This window comes from Chanos chanos, chromosome 2, assembly GCF_902362185.1.
Source record: "Chanos chanos chromosome 2, fChaCha1.1, whole genome shotgun sequence".
Classification (NCBI taxonomy): Eukaryota; Metazoa; Chordata; class Actinopteri; order Gonorynchiformes; family Chanidae; genus Chanos; species Chanos chanos.
The window spans coordinates 52707488-52727268 of NC_044496.1; the positions used below are offsets into that span (position 1 = coordinate 52707488).

Sequence of the window (19781 nt, forward strand, 5' to 3'; positions counted from 1 at the left end):
CCATCCCACACAAGAATGCACCCAGCAAAGTGAGCTTTGTACGCTCACTGTCCGGCCAGCACAAGAGACAGAGAGGAAGACAGCCAGACAGACAGACGCAGTGAGCAGTTAGAGAGTGAATTGATAAAGAGAATGTGATAGAGACATCCGGATGAATCAAGAACGCCAAAGCCATTGTTTATGCAAGGGAAAAGAGGGAGAGAGCGAGCGAGAGAGAGAGAGAGAGAGGAAGAGAGAGAGAGAGCAACTCCATCAATAATATCCAGTAGAGCTTAAGTGGATTCCTATGTGAGCTGGCGCCACTGATTCTGAGGAGTAGGGCTAACCTGTCGTCCACACCACCATGGCATGCTGCTGTCCTGCTCCGTGTTTGAAAAACTGCTTCTCATTTTCAGGTTGGTCCCGTCCCTGGCTTTCATAAACTTTTGCCATGAGATGGAAGAGTAACTTAGACAGAAAGACAACACTGTATTTCAATGAAACATGGGTAATAGCCCTACCCATGAAGGTAAAGCATGTGACAAGGAAGCGTGCTGTGCCTAGATAGCTGTTTGTGCTTAGTGTGATGTTTGTATTGTTTTCACTCTGACAAGTGAGTTTGTCACTAATTGTGCGTCACACAGTTTGTTGCATTACAGCTCACTGTTGTTTTCTGTGTGTATGTGATGTAAAGCCTTGTATTGCTGCTCTGTGTCATTTTTGAAAACTTTATTAAAGTGAGGTTGATCAAAATATCATTTTTGAATGATAATCAGGTTGTTAGCAGAGAAGATAATCCATCAATATGAAGTTCCTAAAATGTAGGCAATTTGTATCTTTCGATCAGATAATCCTGTTGTGTGAGAAAAGCTAATGGACTTTTCATATGTTTACACAAGAGAGCATGCTCCCAGTCTGTCTCAGAATGTGCATTGTGTCCACTGTGTTATCTAATGGAGGCATTGTCTTTGGTGCAGATGTGTGGTCCTGCGATTCTGCTATAGAATCACTCCCCTGCTTAATGTCCCGTTCTAAAGCTTCAGTCTACATTCCCAGAACTAGTCAAAGTATGTTTTCTTCCATCCTCCTTCTTCCATCATAACCCTGCTCTCCTTTCCACAGACATATCACCTGCTGAGTTTGATGCCCTATGGAGTGAGCCACCATACACATTACCTGGGGCCAGTGAGCTCTTTCCAGGAAATGACATCATGACCACAGGTAAGAGCATCTTTCAGAGCTCTGATCACTGTGACTGGTTGAATTTTATGAGCAGATGGCAGGAGAGAAAATTGAAGAATTGTAGTTACTGTCATAAAAGACCCATTGTTTAAGCAATCATTCAAACAATATTGAGTAAACAATTTTACAATCTCGAAAATTGGGGCTTTGTTTTGTCGTACGTGAACTGAGGAAGTATTTTGGACATCCTCCTTTTACAATTCACAAAACGGGGAAGGTCGTACTCATCCTGGAACAAAAAGGGGCTATTATTTAAGCCATCTGGTAGATATTTATAGATACACTACAATACAGTTTACAGATCCTGTTTATGCTGAGATGTAAACTGAAAGATTAATATGGTAGATCATATATACTTACTCTCATGAACAAGTAAGCAAGTAAATTAATGATACTGGAGAGCAAATAAATCATAACTCAAACACAAAATATTTTTGTTCTATGAGATATAGGCTATTCACTAATTTTACTTGTCTCAACTCGCTATATTTGGATATGTTCTCTTTCCTTCTTTTTAATCATTTTTTTTGCTTACTAAGGGCATTATAAAAAAAAAAAGAGAGAGAGAGATAAAAAAAACAATTAAAAAACCTTTAACTCTGTATAAGTTCTGTTAGATCATATGACTTCATGGGTGCTCCATCCTTGTCCAGAAGTTTGTGCTGACCCTGGTTTCCTCTGTTTTTGAATCAGGGGAGGAGGAAGCGGAGGCAGAGGCGGAGGTGGAGGCTGACAGTGACTCGGGCAGTTACTGGAAGAGGAAGCAGGCTTTCTGCAGGAGCAGCACTGTATCCTTAGCTGTAGGAGAGCGTTTCTCCTCAGGTAAAGTTTACACCACTTATGCTGCCTGACAGACTAAAGAAGTAAACCCCCCTCAAATGGGCTTTAATGCCTGCCCTGAATCAGCAGATTCGCCACCATAATGTCATATTGGACAGCCATAATGTTTGCACTCAGCCATACGGTCATGTGCACTCCACTCTGGTCTATTAGCTGGTTTACAATGTCAGTCATCTGTCTTCAGCTGTACGCACTTCATTGAAGAGAGTGCACTTGTACCAAATGTTTGACTCCCTTTAAACCGAGTTGTAACTATTTAGCATGTTCAGTTGTGGACAGTTTACATTTTCGCTTCAACGACCTCAATTTTGACCCCGCCAGTTCACAAGCTAAGCGTTTGTGCCCATTGTAACAAATATATATTCATAATGTATTGTGTTTATTATTGCCTACTAACTCAGCTTCATTTACTTTAATGATGTTCAGAGGTGGTGCTGGTATTTAGCGGGCGGCGGCGTTCCAGTGTAGAACCTGACAGTCACCTGCAGGAAGCACTTCGTACTAGACTGAGGGTGGTGGAGAGCAACAGTCAGGATGTTATCCAACTTTTCAAGGTCTGTCATCAGAGACCCTTAACATATTACATAGCTGTGTTCATCGATTAATGGGTAGTCACAAATAGCATTAACTCTAACAACAAATTCCTGTGAATCTTTCCAGGACCTGTCTGCACGGCTGGTATCTGTTCATGCCGAGAAGGACTGTTTTGTCATCACCTTCAAGACAGTTGAAGAAATTTGGAAATTCTCAACCTATCTTGCTTTAGGTATGACTTCTTAAAAGACAACACAGAGTATCAGAATAAGTATGACCTTTCGCAACTTGAGAAAATCAGACAAGCACTGATAAGACACGATGTTAATGGGGAATTTTCAGGGTATGTGGCAAGGTGTCTAGAGAACTTCCTCTGTGACCAGTCATTTTGGCTGGACCCAGCGCTGCTGAGTGATGTGGAGATTTGTGTGACAGTGGATGAGGAGCACTTGGCAACGCTTTACTTGGGACTTCTGTTACAAGAGGGTAAGAGCCAAAACTCCATCGTTCTTAGTCACAACAATCAACAGGGCTTCCTATAAACAGGAAGATGAATGAATAGAATGTAAGTGCAGAACATACTTAGCTTTTCTTTCATTCTGGAATATCCCTTCGTTCAGCCACCTCATGCAGAATTTTATCAAAACAAGCCTATAAAGCAAAGCCATGTGACATCCTTATAGAGAGTCCATTCCAAGTATGGAGGTTGGCGTGTCAGTAGACTGTACATTTCCCTGTGATTGGTGACTGAAACTAACAACCAAAACACTGTCCTTCTTCTGAGAATTCAAACTGCCTGTGCTATCAACTTACCTAGTGGCTGTCATGGTCCATGAACTGAATCATTATTTTTGAAACAATTACAGAGCGATGGATCAGCTTTATTCTGAGAAGAACCTCAAATACAAACATACAGAGATCTTAAATGGATTAACCATCTAAGAAATGGATACACTAAATACATCCTCGTCCTTGTCTCTATCTAATCAAATGAACCTGCTCTTTGCAGGAATGACTGATTAGATCTTATCAGAGAACATATAATTTAACTCCACTTGCCCTCGCCTTTGTAACTTACATCAACAGCTTTACATGTTACTTAAGTTGTTATGGAGCACATCATTGGAATAGTAAGTTCCTAAATGCTGCCCAATTAACAAACAAACAACCGTCTTGTGCTTCTCACTGTTTACGCTGCGCCCAAAATAGAGAGAAAAAGGCGAGAGAGAGAGAGAGAGAGAGAGAAAGAAAGAAAGAAATTAAGATAGGAGAGGAGAAGAGGAATAAGAGGAAATGAGAATGAGAGAGAATAACACACAGTTATTCAGGTTTATATCTGTCTGTGCGTAGGTTCATTCTTTGCCAAGGCTTTGTCCAATAGTGAGTGCGCAGAGGAGGAAGAGGAGCTGTGCTATAAGAAGAATGACCTGGTTATGGTGAAGGATACTGGACAGGAGTCTGTCTGGGAAGGCACTCTACTGTCCACTGGACAGCATGGTCTGGTACCTGTCCATGCTATGCAGCCTCTACCCTACCCCTTCTACCAGTGAGTAGCCTTGCATTTTTACACCGAACACACTCCTCTCTCCAAGGTATTCTAAGCACAGTGAGGCCCATGCAATATTTAATGCTGAAGGATCTATCACAGCCGACAATGAGTGAGCATTTGTAATTTATTAATGGTTGTCTGTTTTGTCAGATGGTTTCTCAGGAAATACCCAGGAAATACTGGGGGGATTCCATCTGTAAAGGATCTATTTGAGCATCCTGCAGGTGAGCTTTTTCGGAACTACAAAAAAATACGAACATTTCCAGACATGCTTCTGATTAACAAGCAGGGTACCAGTTAAGTGATATGTAGAATTTACATTGCACCCCTTCGTTGGTTCTTTTTTAGCAACCGGCACCTGCATAGCAACAGTGGACTACAACCCCGTAGGAATGGATGAATTGCAGTTCAACCAAGGGGACGTTATAGAGGTGGAAGGTTTTCTCCTCAGAGGTCTCAATTTGTTCGTTGGCCGACACGTCTCCAGTGGTAATGTGGGATTTGTCCACAAAGCCCACATGAAGCCTGAGAACATCAAACCTCTGTAAGAAACAACAGTATGAAAGCACAGCACAAACAATACTAATATGTTTTTTTTTCAGCCATGAGGTCCCCAGTCTTTATTGAATGTTACACAGAAACACAGCCTTACTTTTATTTTTTTACAGATATACGCATTCAACTGAAAACTGACAGCTGGGAAGTTAACGTGTTATTTGTCCTATGACCCTTGCTGAATTTGATTTTGTGTTGCTGGCAGTTGGGCAGGGGATAAAGGGAGGAGGGCGGGTTTGATTATATGATGATGTGATGAAGAGGTCAGAATGGTAGTCATGCGGCCAATAATGCTGCTTTTGTTGGTCTCTCACAGCAGTGGACAATTGGTCTTTCTGAGTGAGGAGGAGAGGGTGGCACTGTCCCAGTTTAACCCTTGCCATGAGTGCTGTCACAGCGGCCTGCTGGACAAACTCTTCTCCTCTGATATCAGCACTGTTTACAGATTAGGTAAAAATCAGGTTCTTCCTTGCCCAGGAGATAGCTCCCACACACCCTCGTATTGTTTAAAGCAGCCGTCTTCCTTTGCAAACATTTTCCAGCTGTTAACAGTATCTTTCTATTGCTCTGACAGATAGGCTTGACAAATCTGACTTCATGTACATCAGAAATCAACCAAAAGCAGGTAAGAATATAGTACAGCTTCAGAATGGTTGCAGCTTACAGCTTCAAAACCAGGTCTCTACTTCTATTAAAATGTTTATAGATCTGTGTTTGTCTGCGTTTGGTTGGGTGGATCTGTTTAGTAGGTCAGTCATTTATACTGCTGCAGCAATTTCTTTATCATCACCTCTATCATATGCACAGTTCAAACAGCACAAGAGATGTGGATGACTTGGCTCTATCAGCCTACATTGTTTATTTTCTCTTCCTGTTTAACTTTATGTTTATTTTCACAATTAAAAGATTTACCAAATCAAAATTGTATGTGACCGTAATAAAATAAACCCTTTTGTTACCTCCCAGAACAGAAGACCACAGTGAGCGCCAGGCAGAGCATGGCTTCAGAAAAGAGTGGGACACCCCCATATCAGTCTTCACCCCGACCTTCCTTCTATGCCTCCCAAAGTTACCTGGACAGAGAAAATGAGGTGCTTTCTTTCAGCTTGGATGACACCTTCAAGGAGATGGATGAGTTTGAGGAGGACCCTCCTCTCTTCTTGGAGGATGGCAGCTGGGAAGCCGAGGAAACGGAGATATGTGACCCCATCCTTATGCTCCTCAACTCTGATCACTTTCAGGAGTCCTTTCACACATTTTGCGACCTCTCCTACAGTTTCCTGGACACCCTGTTTGGTGGACTCTCAGAGGACGAGGTGCTTCAGCATCTGGAGAATGTGAGAGAGGGGGCAAAGAAAAGCAAAATGCTCTGGGCCCACCGTCGAGCCTGCTTTCTCCTCGGCAGGCTGTGCGCCAAAAAGCTCAAGTACTCGCAGGCTCGAGTGTATTTTGAAGAGGCCTTGAAGATCCCTGTGCCGGGCTTTGATGATCTACCTCTTCTCATTTCCCTCTATACTAACCTCACAGGCATTTACTTGAAGCAAAGGATAATGGACAAGTTGCCATACACATTGGACAAAGCTAGTGCTCTCATACTGTGCCTTCCCTGTCATAACTTCTGCTCTCTCGACGAGTTTGAGCTTCTCAAACCAATACTTCGCAAATCGGTTGTTGAAAATGACAAATATTTAGAGGCTCGGACTTGTTACCTCATCCTAAGTCTCTTTCTACAGGTCAGGAAGATGGAGGATGCTTTGCCCTTTGTGGAGAGGCTTCAATTTCTCACCATTACTCTCTCTGCAGAGGAGGGAAGGCCTATGAGTCCTGTTGACCTTAACTGGATGTTGTGCCGGCTCTATCATAAAAAGTATCTGCCCTATCTGGCACTTGCTGCTCTTAGTCTGGACTCGGGCCTAGACCATTCTCTGGATGATGCTTTCCAAAAGATTGAACTGTTCACCAAGAACTCAGTGAGACTAAATCCACACTGGAGGGATGGGACATCTCTTCTTCCAGCACAGGTGGTGGTGTACCTCCAGCAGGCTCTCTCGATAGCTAATCGAGGGGAGGACTTGAAGACCCAGAGGGACCTATGCTTGTGCCTGGCCAGTGTATACCAGCAGCATGGAGCTCTGGAGAAGGCAATGCCCTATGCCCAGCAGGCTGTGCAAATGGGTAGCCAAATCAATGAGGAGGAGAGCTTTGAGGCTTCGGTGCTCCTAGCATGGCTGCTTGTTCTGACTGAGGAGTCTGAGAAGGCCCGGACAACTCTACAACCCCTTCTCAGGTCCTTACATGAAACAGACAGCCCCACACAGCGCGGTGTGGTCCATAACCTCTTGGCTTTGAGCTTCCGCAAACAGGACAAGGTCACAGAAGCAGCTAAGAATTTCCACTGTGCCCTTCAGATCTCACAGGAGAATGGTAACAAGCGCAACGAAGCATTAGCTCTTGCTAACCTAGGTTGTTTGGCGCTGTCTGTTGGGGCTCCAGGCCTGGCTGAGTGCTTTCTGCTCAGGTCACTGAGGCTATTCCAGCTGCTTTCTGAGAGTCCCACAGACGAGGAGCATGTCCAGGCTCTACTGTGGCTTGGTAGGAGCTACAAGGACCGGGGAGGGAGCCAAGAATTCAGGCTGTGCTGTGAGATGGGCCTTCTGATCGCCATAAGTGCCAAGAACATACACAGTGAGTTAACCAAGCAATGTAGTTTCTTGGCTTTGGGTCATCGTGGCACCAGATTAGTAATAGAGTGCTATAATGCCCTTGCCTTATTCATGGCACTGCTTGTCTTTGACATGTGACACTGTGAGAAATTTTGTTAAATTCAATCAAGTTGTCTCCAATTTAATTAGCAAAATATTGCAAAAATTTGTTGGATCGGTCAATCGCAAAAATGCTGACATTACTGAAATTATAATGAATGTTGCTAATTTACAAAAAAGATCGTTATCGATATTTGAAACGTAACTTGTCGTTTGTAATTATAGGTCAAATGGTTGTGGCGAAGGTGCTGAGTCGCCACTATGCCGATATGCTTCTCTATGGACAGAGTATCATATACTATGAGCACTGTGTAGCGCTGTCCAGAGAGCTCAAGGATAAACGTTTAGAGGGAGAATATCTGGAGATCCTCAGCAGCCTCTACCTCTCACTCAACACTGAAAAGTAAGATCCCGAAATGTTTCAGTCCATTACAGAGACATATGCTTATGATTTCTCAGTTGTTGGACAATAAAATACTTCCCGATTAAAGTTGTTTTCAGTTGTGAAGACCAGTGATGTTCAGGTGGGATACTGGTTATTGCTACACCTTCTGTGAATGAGGTGTTTAAAAAAAACTTAGTATGTGTCTTAATATCAAGAAATTACTGGTAGACACAACAACTATTTTACTTAAAGGGTAACTATTTAGAGCAGGTAGGTACTTTTAACATGTCTTAAACATATACATCAGAAGCTCATAGTTGTTCAGATTTGTTGTATCTTAAACCCTGGTGTATGAGATGCTGTGATAGTGTAGATAAGGTCAGAGTTCTACAACAGAGCTACGTCAGCAATGTCATATATATGTTGTTTACAAGTTGTGCATACATTGTTTTCTTCACCTGTCCGGTGACAAATAGGTGGCATGCTTTTTAAATGTCACATAGTTGTTGTGAGCCAGACATGAGCAGTGCCTGTATCGTTGGGCGTTAGCTGTAATACTGTAACACAAATGAACAACATACGACCAGAAATAATAAACAGAACCTTTGGCCAACTTCATATTAACAGAATGGGAAATATGAAGAGATCAGCAGATAACGGAGAGAGCCCAGGGAACTGTTTGAAATTTCAGGAAGTTGGGAGTGTAGTCAAGAGCTATGACATGTGTTGTCGCACTCCCTCCATACTGGCAATACATTTATGAGTGGTCTGTGATCAATATTTTCATGAGGAAGTACAAGTGCTTTATTTATCAAGTATCAGTTAATCAATGGTCATGCTAACTCTGTTGCACCGCACCAATCAATGGTCATGCTAACTCTGACATAATTCATGAGTTTAACTTAATGCATGTTGTTGTTGTTTTTTTTTTTACAAATGCAATGGATGGCCATAGTTAATTGAAAAAATCAAATACTTTCCGTACAGTAAATAATAAAATGAGCATGTAGCGAAGCAATGTGATGATTTAACCAATGATAGCTCATGCAAGTTTAGATTTTTGTCATATGCCAGGTAACAATGTGCACCTATTTTCATAACCCATGTATGTAAAATATTTCAACGTAACCCTTCCAGTTAGAGTAAGAATTTTAATGATTTTTTAATGATATATATTTTTTTTCACTCCCATTTCAAGGTATTTCCGATCAGTGTTACAGCCCTGTAGCCCCACCTACTGAGCACAATAAAACATTCCTCTGCTGCTGCTTTCAGTTTCCTGTAAAATTACTAGTGTGTCAAAGAAATGTAGTTAGGGTGTGGGATGACTGCAGAAATGCCTCATGTAATTACTCTGACACTTGTCATACCATCTCATGATTAAACAAACCACAAAAAGTGTTACTCAGTCTTTCTGAAGCTGGTCCACGTTAGAGCCGGATCACATGCTCCATGGATAAAATGTACAACAAGTCTGAATACCGGAACTTCTAAAGTACATACTGAACACCACAAAATACATACAAGCTCTATCACTCATTTTATGTGTTTTCATTTTCTGATATTAAAGCACTGTTAAAATGAACTGAGTATTATCTGTGACAATCACATAATATAAACTATCTGTAGGTCTTCACGGAAGTCTTTGGACTATACCAAACAAAGCCTAAGGATCTCTATTGACCTTGGGAAGAGACAGGAGGAGTCGGAGTCATGGCTCCAGGTGGGCCGCATCTACTATCTGATTCATGAGGATGAGCTGACTGACATGTACCTCCAGGTGAGACAATAAAAGGCCACTGGGCAGGTTTTGGGACATATTTCTCATAAATGACAGATGAACCACAACCACAGTATCGATCTGAAAAATTAGTGATTCAAAGAATTATCAAGCCTCGTTGATCTTTGGATCTACAGACTGCGTGGACTGTTTGGATTGCACTGTACATGTTTTGTGGAGAAAGCCTCACCCTTGTTTATAAATCTTATAGAAGATGTTCTTGCGATCTTCCTCTCTATAAACACGTTTACTAGGCGGCAGTAAAGACCGCGCTCAGGATGAATGATCCACGCTTCGCAATGAGCATTTATGAGGAGGCTGGAGATGTGTTCTTCAAAGGACACAGGAACCGCTTGGCTGCCTTACCATTTTACATAGTAAGCATCATTTTGATTGGCCGTTTTTAGGAATGATTGTTTTTTTTGTTTGTTTGTTTGTTTTTGTTTGTTTGTTTTTGAGATTGAATGATTGAACTGTTTTTTTTTTTTTGTTGGATGCTTTAAGAGCTGTTCTGCCTTTACAGGACGGGAGTTTGCCTTTTGCGAGGAGCATTAAAGATGTGCATTCAGAGTTCAGGCTTTTAAGTAAACTCACTGAGCTGCTAATGAAGGAGGGCCAGAACAAGGAAGCGTTGCAGTACGCCATCCTGGCAGTGCAGATCAGCACCGTCACTGGTAAGTAATGCTCACACAACCGTCAATGTGTTCAAAGGTGGACAAATCATCAACACACATCAACAGCAGCATCTGGAGAGTGGAGATTTTGCGAATTTGATAACCTCGATTCGAATGCTCTTATATCTTTTCAAATCCAAATACAGAAGAATTCTGTGGCAATTAAGTCCTTTAATTTACTATTCAGTAAAGGAGAACTGCTTTGAATTGTACTGTTTCCCAGCTCTGGATATGGGTGTTTCAGCCCATTTAAAAAATACTTTGCACCACACTTTGTACATCCAGTTCGGTATTACACAAGCTTCATCATTTCCAACAGCTTTCCCAGAACATTGATATTCCCCTGTGTTAGTTGGGATGCTGACCAAGCCAAATATTATAATTCAATATTATGTCGCCCCCTGCTGGTACTCACCGCAGCTCTCCCCAATATTTATATTTAAACATGTGCTTTATGATTGTTTTCCTATTGCACTAAAAAAGACAAAATTGTTTTTTGTGCTAGCAGTATATCAACCGTGACACGTCTCTCACTCTCAGGTGTACGCTTAAATGAGAGAGTAGCGTTCCACCGCCTGGCTTGTGTGTATTACTCTCTGGACCAGTATGAGATGGCAGAGAACTACTATCTGAAGTCCCTTTCCCTCAGTCCTGTATGCCTGGAACATGCTATTGAAGCTCGCTACTTTGTCGAAGTTTACTACAGACTGGGAGATCTGACCCTGCACAAGCTAAAGGTGAGGCTGTTGCTATGGAGATTGTTAGTGTTCTGAGAGATGTTTTGTTTTGTTTGTTTGTTTGTTTGTTTTTTTCCCCACCTCATTATGATGTGATGCTCCGCTGACAATTAGTGGAAAAGAAGGAAATACATGGTTTTATATGTGATGATAAATCAAAGATCACTGACATGTTTCCCTCAGGACGCTTTTGATGCCATTGGTTATTTCCACCTGGCCCTGGCAGCAGCTCTGGAGGACAGAGAACGTCCTCAGGCCCTCTACATCATCTACATGAAGCTGGCAGAGATTCACTCCCACCACACGCCCGACGCTGAGCTGAGCCGAAGATACCTGAACAGTGCGCAGAGCCTGAAAAGGGCGTTAGCAGGACATGCTAACGGTGCTAACACAGACCAACCAGATGCTGAGCACACGAATACGGACGGTGAGGACGCGGCCCCTGAACACTTTGTCCACGCAGATTCGGTCAACTCAGACACAGATACAGACAATGATAATCGCACGGAACCTGACTGTATGGAAACCAGTGAAACGAGCGCTGACCACGGACAGTCAAACCATAAGGAGATTATTCTTGATGATTGTGTCAATAAGGAGCATACACAGGCCCAGACAGATGGGGACGACTGTGAGATCACCGACCACGGCGTAACAGACAGCAATGATACAGACTGTTCAGAACCTGCAGAAACTGATGCAGGTCCAGTAAAGACCTAATACCAACCAGATGGAGTTAATTAGAAATGTTGAATACATAACGCAAGCATGTTGTTTTAAAATGCACAGAATGTTTGCACTAAGTATATAAAATCATTCACAGAGGGTTTTTTTTTTTTATTTATTTGTTGTTGTTGTTTTTTTTATACAGTAAGTTCTGAGCATTTTTGAATTTCTTCAACTAATAAGATGCCTTCCTACTTGCACGTTTTTTTTTTTCTGTACATATGCAGGGAGATTTTAAATTTCCATTATTTGAAATACACTCTGATTTTTCAGAGCATTTGTATGATAAAGCTGTAAATATGTATGTGTGTGTGGGGTTTTTTTTTATCATGGGGTTAAATTCTGAGTATTCTTAATGTTTTTGCTCTGGCAAATATTTTTATGAGAATTTCTTTTCTTTTTTTTTTTTTTTGAAGTCTTCCAGAAATAAATCCGCATCATAAAGAAAATTGCTTTGCCCTGCATTACTGTAAATTTACAGATTGCTTGCAGATGGTGGGTATTAACGTTAATTTCACACATATGATGTTTTTGGTGTTTTGAACGCTTACAAAACACCAGTCTACTCTACGACACAATACTGCCATGTGATGTGATCATTATGGGATCACTTACTGGCCAGGATTAAGTAAAGCCTTTAGCAGGCCCGGCAATGATTTCTTTCCTTTCCTTCCCTGTAACAAATTATTTTTATTTGGTTTAGGCCGAAAGCAGGACTTATTCATGCAACCTTTTCAGTTTTTAACTGTGTGTTTGACAACAGCCTGTCATTGTCAGAATCATTACATGTAACAGAAGAACTAACATTGACTGACTTTTCCTGGCCTGACACACATAAAATCTACAGAACAACTGGATGGATGTATAATAGACCTGATTAAATGTAGGTTCACTTTGATATAAGCAAAGTGAGCTCGCTTTTCCAAGCCTCAATACTAGGAACTCACAGCACTGCAACTTTCATTCAAGCCATGCAGTGTCACATTTGATCCTGTACATCCATTAAAAATAAAGGCTCGATGACTAGATCAGGTGTGTGATCTCAAGGTGTTTAAGGAGTGAAATAAGTTGACACAGCAATAAATAAACGGAATGCGAGTATTGCTTGGTAACACAAGAGGGCAGTGTTGATTATATATTCTCGTTCGCTAGGGCAGCAGTGAGAGCCAGAACGACAGTGTTTGGAAAGTTTTAAACCTGTGTAAAACGATTTCACTTCTATATATAAGACTTTCTGTATTTCTAAATATATGCATATGACCATACCCTAACTGTAAATATTTTCGGTAAAATGTTACACTCATACTGTGGAAACACGCAGCACTTGTTTATTTCATGGTGACTTAAGAAGAGTTGGACCGTACTTCACTCTCATAACTGTTTACTATTGGTAATCAGAATAGGTATGCCCCAAAACAATGCTCAATTTTGTATCTGAATTTTGCAATAATTCTTTTTGGATTTGTAAGAATAATCCTCTAAAAGCTAACGGATCATGAGAACACCAGCTATTGCAAAATTATAAATGATTCAAACAACGAAATGACAGAGAACAACGAACACAAGGTTATGCAAAGGCCAATATTATAATCATACAAACACAGATGGATTACATTATGCTTAAATTGGGCTTTCCATTTCTTTTCAGTGTAATTGTTTTCCTCTTGTCTTTCCTCTGACATCAGGGCAGACTTTTCTCTCAATGTGAATTTGCATATTTGTGCTAAAACCTCTCTTCAGTTGTATATTTGCTTGCCACATTACAAAGGAAGAAAGAATGTTTTTAGTACCTGAAGTTTCTTTTCAAAACCACCAGCGGTGCGGGCACTGCGCAAAGCACGAAAAGTGTCTTTTCAGTTCTTTCTTTCTTTCTTTCTTTCTTTCTTTCTTTCTTTCCACATTACATACATAGAAAATTCTTATAATATGTCTCTGGGTTTCGTCAGAATGCAAAAAAAACCCTTTTATTGCTATTAAAAAATGTTTGCGATTCAGTGGATTATGATCATTCACGAAATCCCGCTCTTGCTTTGGCAGTTTCTAGAAAACAAAAGGAAAAGGCTTTGCGCAGCCAAAACAAAACCAGGAGATTTCACCTTGGTTGATGTACCGCTCCAAAAGAGGAATTTATGCATACATAATTTTCTTGCTTTGCTGAGGACCAGATATTTTTCTCCTTCAGGCACTGATTTAAATGAGAGACTACATTCCAAATGAGTCATAAGCCAATAGTAGGTTTATGAAAACAATTGCCTGATCACAGCAGTTAGGGGGATTTGGAAAGTACTGGAAATATCATAGCACTCAAAGTCAAAGTCGAATTGTTCAAAGTGAAAGTTTTTGACTGAGTCGCCATGGCAGCACCCCCTCAACCAATCACCCCCACCCCCATCCCCATCCCCTCCCCTGCCCCACCACTACCTAACAACAGCTGTTGTCACCCTTGATTGCCAATAACAAGGAGGCACCTGAGAGGAAAACCAGTCTCAGTGGTTCTTGAGTATGTCTTTGTGACAGGACTTGGTTCAGTGCCCTTTTGGCTCCGACGACGATCCGGCATTGAAGTCAGACTCCCATCTCTATGCTAATTTACAGTGCGCTGAGTCTTGAACTTGGCATACTTGTGGCTATTTCAGTAAACTTGCTATGTTTTGATCTGTCAGCATGCTAAAAAGAAACGATTTGCTCAACCTAAACGGGGTGCCAAAGCTGTGAATCCCTCGATTTAAAATAGGTCGTAAATTCACATCTTAATTCGAGATCGCTCTCACTACTCAGGAAAACAGGGCCCAGTTTAAGGAAGTTGCACAGCACTCCAATGGTGCTAACTGGTTCGGTTTTTGGCAGTGCGAACGTCTTAAGAGGTAGGCCAGAGCTGCACATTCGGGCCTTGAGTAGGCCCAGGCACACTTTTCAGAGCCTGGCTTAACGACAACATATCACAAAGTGGGACCACAAGTGATGAAAACCTTCTAACAAGCACAACGTGGGTCTGCTCATTCGCAACATCATCTTTTAAATCAATCCTTTATTTGAAAAGGATGAATTTGATTCAGTTTCTGGCAGTGTGCTATGACATAACAGTGGCACGCATAGCATGATTGAAGGGACCTGTACAATGTAACATCAGCGTTTGAAATGAATCTCACAGTATCTGGGCCTTGAGAAATACAAGAACTGGAGCTCTGGAGACAAGTTCTCTCTTAATGAGTACCAGCTTGTTTTCCACTCTCTCTCTCTCTCTCTCTCTCTCTCTCCCTCACCCTCTTTCTTTTTCTCTCTTTCTCTCTCTCTCTCTCTTCTCTCTCAGTATTTGGACAGAAATGGTCTCGTCATCGAGAGCCAGAATTGTTACACTCCACAAACTGTTGTCAAACATGTCATAAGCATCACTACTCCCTGGAGGTGAGGGGGGGGACATTCAGTTCTGCTAATGTGAAACGCTTTCCAGGACCAAGAGGTTTGACAGCGATCCTTTTCTTTTTTTTTTTTTAATGAGTATAAGACATTTTTTTTTCTTTAGTTTAACCCCACTACAGGATTGATGACAATAAAAACAAAGGCAGTGCTGGTCCAGTTGGGGGTATCCAATTCGTCACAGTCTGGTTCTGATGAAGGTTCTGTGGAGGAGGAGGAACATCAACAGTGCTGTGCTGTATCAACCAGTTCATCTCAGGGGAAATTAGCTCTTCTTTTTTTTTTTTCTTTTTTTTTTTCTGCTGTACTATCTGCCAACGTCTTTTGCAGATGAAGAAGCTAATCACATCAACATGGTGGCTTCTACATGTACTCTCATCCTTGTACCCATTATATTTGGTCCTCATCTCTTATCACGGCCTGGCGGGGTCTATTTCACTCACCATAGGATAAGCAGTCACACAGTGAGTCGCCAACACAGTCAGCTCTGCCCGTAATACTCCCATCAATCACGCTGCAAACTCGCAACAGTTACGATATGGTGTGTCAGATTACAGTCAGGTAAACAGTATCCGTCTCTGACCCTGCATGAGGGCGCTTTAATGGAGCAGTTTTTGCTTTGTGTCTTCGGGAGTTTGTTAGATTATAGCTGCTGAACATGACAATTAAGGCGCATAGTTTCCGACGTGGTTAAGAGGCCGTTGGTGGAAGCGTGCTATCCAAAAATGAGCTCTTTGTGTGGGTGTGGGCATAACGCGTGACCTTCCTCTTTCTGTCTCAAAGTGATTGCTTCATTCACACCACTCTGGGCTGGCATGACACCCAAACACATAATTAATCGTAAGCATAAACTATACTGGAGTGGTAGAAATCGAAATTTAAATGGACAGTTAATATTTCTTTTGGAAGGATATTGTATCATCCATATGGGAATGTTCTAGCTTTGTGCTACAGAAATTGTCAAACTATATCATTATCACATTAGTTTGAGAAAGCGTAACTCCTACTCCTCCACTGCATTCTTCCCTCCTTCTGTTTATGGGAGAACTGGTTATACGCTGCATGCGCCAAGCTTCGGAGTGTCGGCATGCGTTTGTTTAAAATGTTTTGACCTGCATTGTAAAATGCATCTGGCTACATTAAGTCAGCTTCCAAAAAATGAGGTAATTAGTTGTAAAATGATTTCTGTACCAACCTTGAACTGCCATCTACACCCCCCCCCCATCCTTCTCCCTCTCTCCTTCTGTCTCCCTGTCCTCGCTCTTTCAATCTTCATATATTATTTTAGCCCACCCCCCCCCCCCCCCCCCCCCCATCTGTTTATGCCCTTTGAGGTTTATTGATGTTTTAATGATCTAAGATGTCTGCAGCAGATAAGCAGTTGTGAAGTTTCTAAACTTTAATGAAGATAAGCCATGACTTCTTGGGTTTGAGGGTGCTGAGGCAAAACTTCATAAATTTCCTTAATGATTGTACTTCAGACCTTGCTCAACCATCTTGTCCAATGAGAAGACGAGTACATTAGACCCTTTCAGCCATTTCTCTCTGGTGACTTCAATTTTTGACCTTGGCTATGTGATATTTTTCCATTTAACCTATCCATCATGGCAGAGCGGTATACCATTTTCCTTCAAACCAACCAGAAAATGAAGACTGCTGAATGGTTTTGTCAGACTGTAACCGCAATCTTCCCAGAGAGGAATACTTTGTGGTTCATTTATGTCCTTTAGGAGAGTCGGTCAGTTGCATCTACCGGACCTTCAATCAGCTCCGATATGTAGGATAATTCCTAAAATAAAAACATATTGGAAATGATCAAGACCGTAACCCAGCCTGTAACTCTACCGCTTCCTCTATTAAAGTCTGCCCCATATCATGGCTAATTCTTTCGACACTGGCCTTTTCTTTCTCTACTACCATGTATGGCCTTTGTTTAGTCCTTTAAGACAATGAATCTCTCCCCATTATTTGGTTTACTCAGGCACCATAACCATCTCAGATTCTCCACTCACAGCAGATGAATAAACAGAGTGTGTGTGTGTGTGTGAGTGTGAGAGTGAGAGTGTGAGAGAGAGAGAGAGAGAGGGAAAGAGAGAGAGACAGAGAGAAAGAGAGAGAGAGAGCTAGAGAGAGAGAGAGAAAGAGAGAGAGAGAGAGAGAGAGAGAGAGAGAGAGAGATGCTGAGAAGGGGGTGTGGGGGCGGAGGTTGGGTGAGGGGGGGTTGTGACACGGACCATTGGGATTCAGTTTCTGTCACTCTTGATTTCTTTTTGGGCAAGCAGCCAAAAACTAAAGCTATGAGAAGACTACATTTTCTGAATTACGCTAATGAAAATTGCAAGCGTCACCAAATGTCATTCAGCTGAGAGTATTGGGCATACCTTTTTCCTCCCCTCATTCTTTTTAAAACATCAAATTGAAATTTATGATCAGGTTTTTTTTTTTTTTTTTTTCTGATAACGCACAATATTTGCAACCAATCTCATGCATCTTAATCTGAACCCAGCTCAAATTTTCCATTTGCGGATCCAGACCCAATCGCTTCTATTAAAACAAAATGAGAGAATTTATGTGACAGGAAACAAAATCACAAACAATGCTTGAAACGTCTCCCCAATGCTCCCCATGCTTTTGTTTCGCTGCGGCTGTTATCGAATCGAGCAGACCTGTAAATCATGAAATGGGTTTTCCAGTCCTTCAAACTTACCTCAGAAATGCGCTTTGAAATTGAAATCATTTAAGAAATTTTAGTTGTACAAGCTCACGCACTGTTAAAGAAAAATGAGGTGCAGACCATTCGTGAATGATTAAATGCAGCTAATTAACATCCATTAATAGCATTCAGGTCCATTTTACAGTTGTTAATACCTCCAGAAAAACAGTGACGAGTTAAAAAAAAAAAGAAAAGAAAAGAAAAGAAAAGAAAAAAGGTTTTCTGTGAGCATACGTCTCTTAAGGCTTTAACAGTTATATGCTGAGAATAATCATGACTTTTGTATTTGGTCCTGATCCCAGCTGGGTTCTTATCCATGATATTTCATTTTGTAAGGTGGTAAACAGCCCTGTCTTTATAGTAGCAGATTTCCACAAGGTTTTTCAATCTGTGGTGTCTTGAATGAAACAGGTTTTTTTTAAAGAGTATATCACTGAAAGAGTGAGAGAGAAAGAGAGAGAGAGAGAGAGAGAGAGAGAGAGAGAGAGAGTGAGAGAGAGGAAATTAGTCACTCTGCACTTTGAAATCCTTGAACAAAAGAGGAACAAAGTTAATGTAAGTCATTCAGTATTAAACCTGCTGATGGGAGCCCATATTGATTCTCCATTTTGATGAATAAACCGACCAATATAGTATTTGTCAGTAGAATGAGTCAAAGATGAGTAAAAAAAAACAAAAAAACTTGGTTTCATATTTGCTTCCTTCTTAATAAGCTTAACAAAATAAGCTTAATAAAAGCTTATTTACAGCCATCAGCATGACGTAACATCTTTGCATTCAACTCATGCAACGTTTGTATTTACACAAACACAAATATCGAAAACGATTAATTACGTCCTTGTGTTTTTCTTTCAAAGAAAAGCAGACACTTCCAGGCATTAGTGACATTGTTCTTTGATAACTAATAACAGAGACGTATTCTAGACTGTTCCGGTACCTTCCAAAAATAGAGAAGGTGCCGATGTGACTCCGCTCACAGCTGGGAAAGTGTGAAAAACACATGACAGACAACGTGTTCTGTGAGGAGAGAATAAGCGGGTGAATTACTCTAATGGCAAAATCATTAGCCTGCCAGGGGAGGTTTCTGTTCTTACCTTGTGAAAATGGCTCTTGAGTGTGTCTCCATAATCGGCGCTCAGAGTGCAGTGGCCCGGGAGTAGTGTCTGGTTCCAAATCGGCATGGGCTCCTGTTGTTGTTATTGTTTTTGTTTGTCTGTGTTTACCGTGCATGTTTGGATCTAAAGCTGACATATTCCCCGTCTCTCATGTCTCAGCCTTGGACCCTGTTTGGCACTGAAAACTCTTTCAAGGTTCAAATTGTGGAGAAACGTTGACATTTGTGTACTGTCTAGCCAAGTTGATAGTTTTAGCATCTGCGACATGTCGCTGCGTTAGATTTATAAAGTCATATTAAAATTATGAAACGTCAGAAACATGTAGAATTCAAACGTGGGAAAAGAACGCAGCGTGTGGCCATGGGTTATTTGTTTGAAGAACATTTTTTTTTTTTTTATGTATTTTTCTTGGACATAAGGGCAAAATGAAACCAAGCTCTGTGGGTTTGCTGTTTTAACCCGAGGTTCAGGAAGCTGATTTTGCTTGGTTCACCCCCCGAGGTTCTCTGGAGTCCACTGCTGCTTTCAGACAGTGTGGTGCCACGCTGAGCATCATCCCGGTGGTCTCTGGAGATTGGGTGAACGGCATCAGAGACTCCCCCCCCACCCCATTTTCTCCTTCTCCCCCCCCCTCACATCTTCAGCAGACTATTGGGGAAAACTCCTAGATCACAGATACAACTACAGACAGCATGATCCCTCAATGGGACAATCATATAGATGGAAGGAGAGAGAGAGATAGAGAGAGAGATAGAGAGAGTTAGAAGAACAGA

General features: G+C 41.5%; 1 protein-coding gene across 1 annotated transcript; it reads left to right on the forward strand.

Annotated features, from left to right (window-relative positions):
* The first annotated feature begins 343 nt into the window (after positions 1–343).
* Positions 344–11757, forward strand: sh3tc2 (SH3 domain and tetratricopeptide repeats 2). The gene is made up of 18 exons (XM_030765551.1): positions 344–395; positions 1102–1200; positions 1915–2043; positions 2488–2615; positions 2722–2827; positions 2938–3081; positions 3946–4141; positions 4295–4368; positions 4493–4688; positions 5016–5149; positions 5274–5324; positions 5666–7384; positions 7687–7864; positions 9476–9626; positions 9881–10003; positions 10150–10300; positions 10841–11037; positions 11221–11757. Exons 1-18 carry the CDS (start codon positions 344–346, stop codon positions 11755–11757), a joined length of 4365 nt encoding a protein of 1454 aa, XP_030621411.1.
* The last annotated feature ends 8024 nt before the right edge of the window (positions 11758–19781 follow it).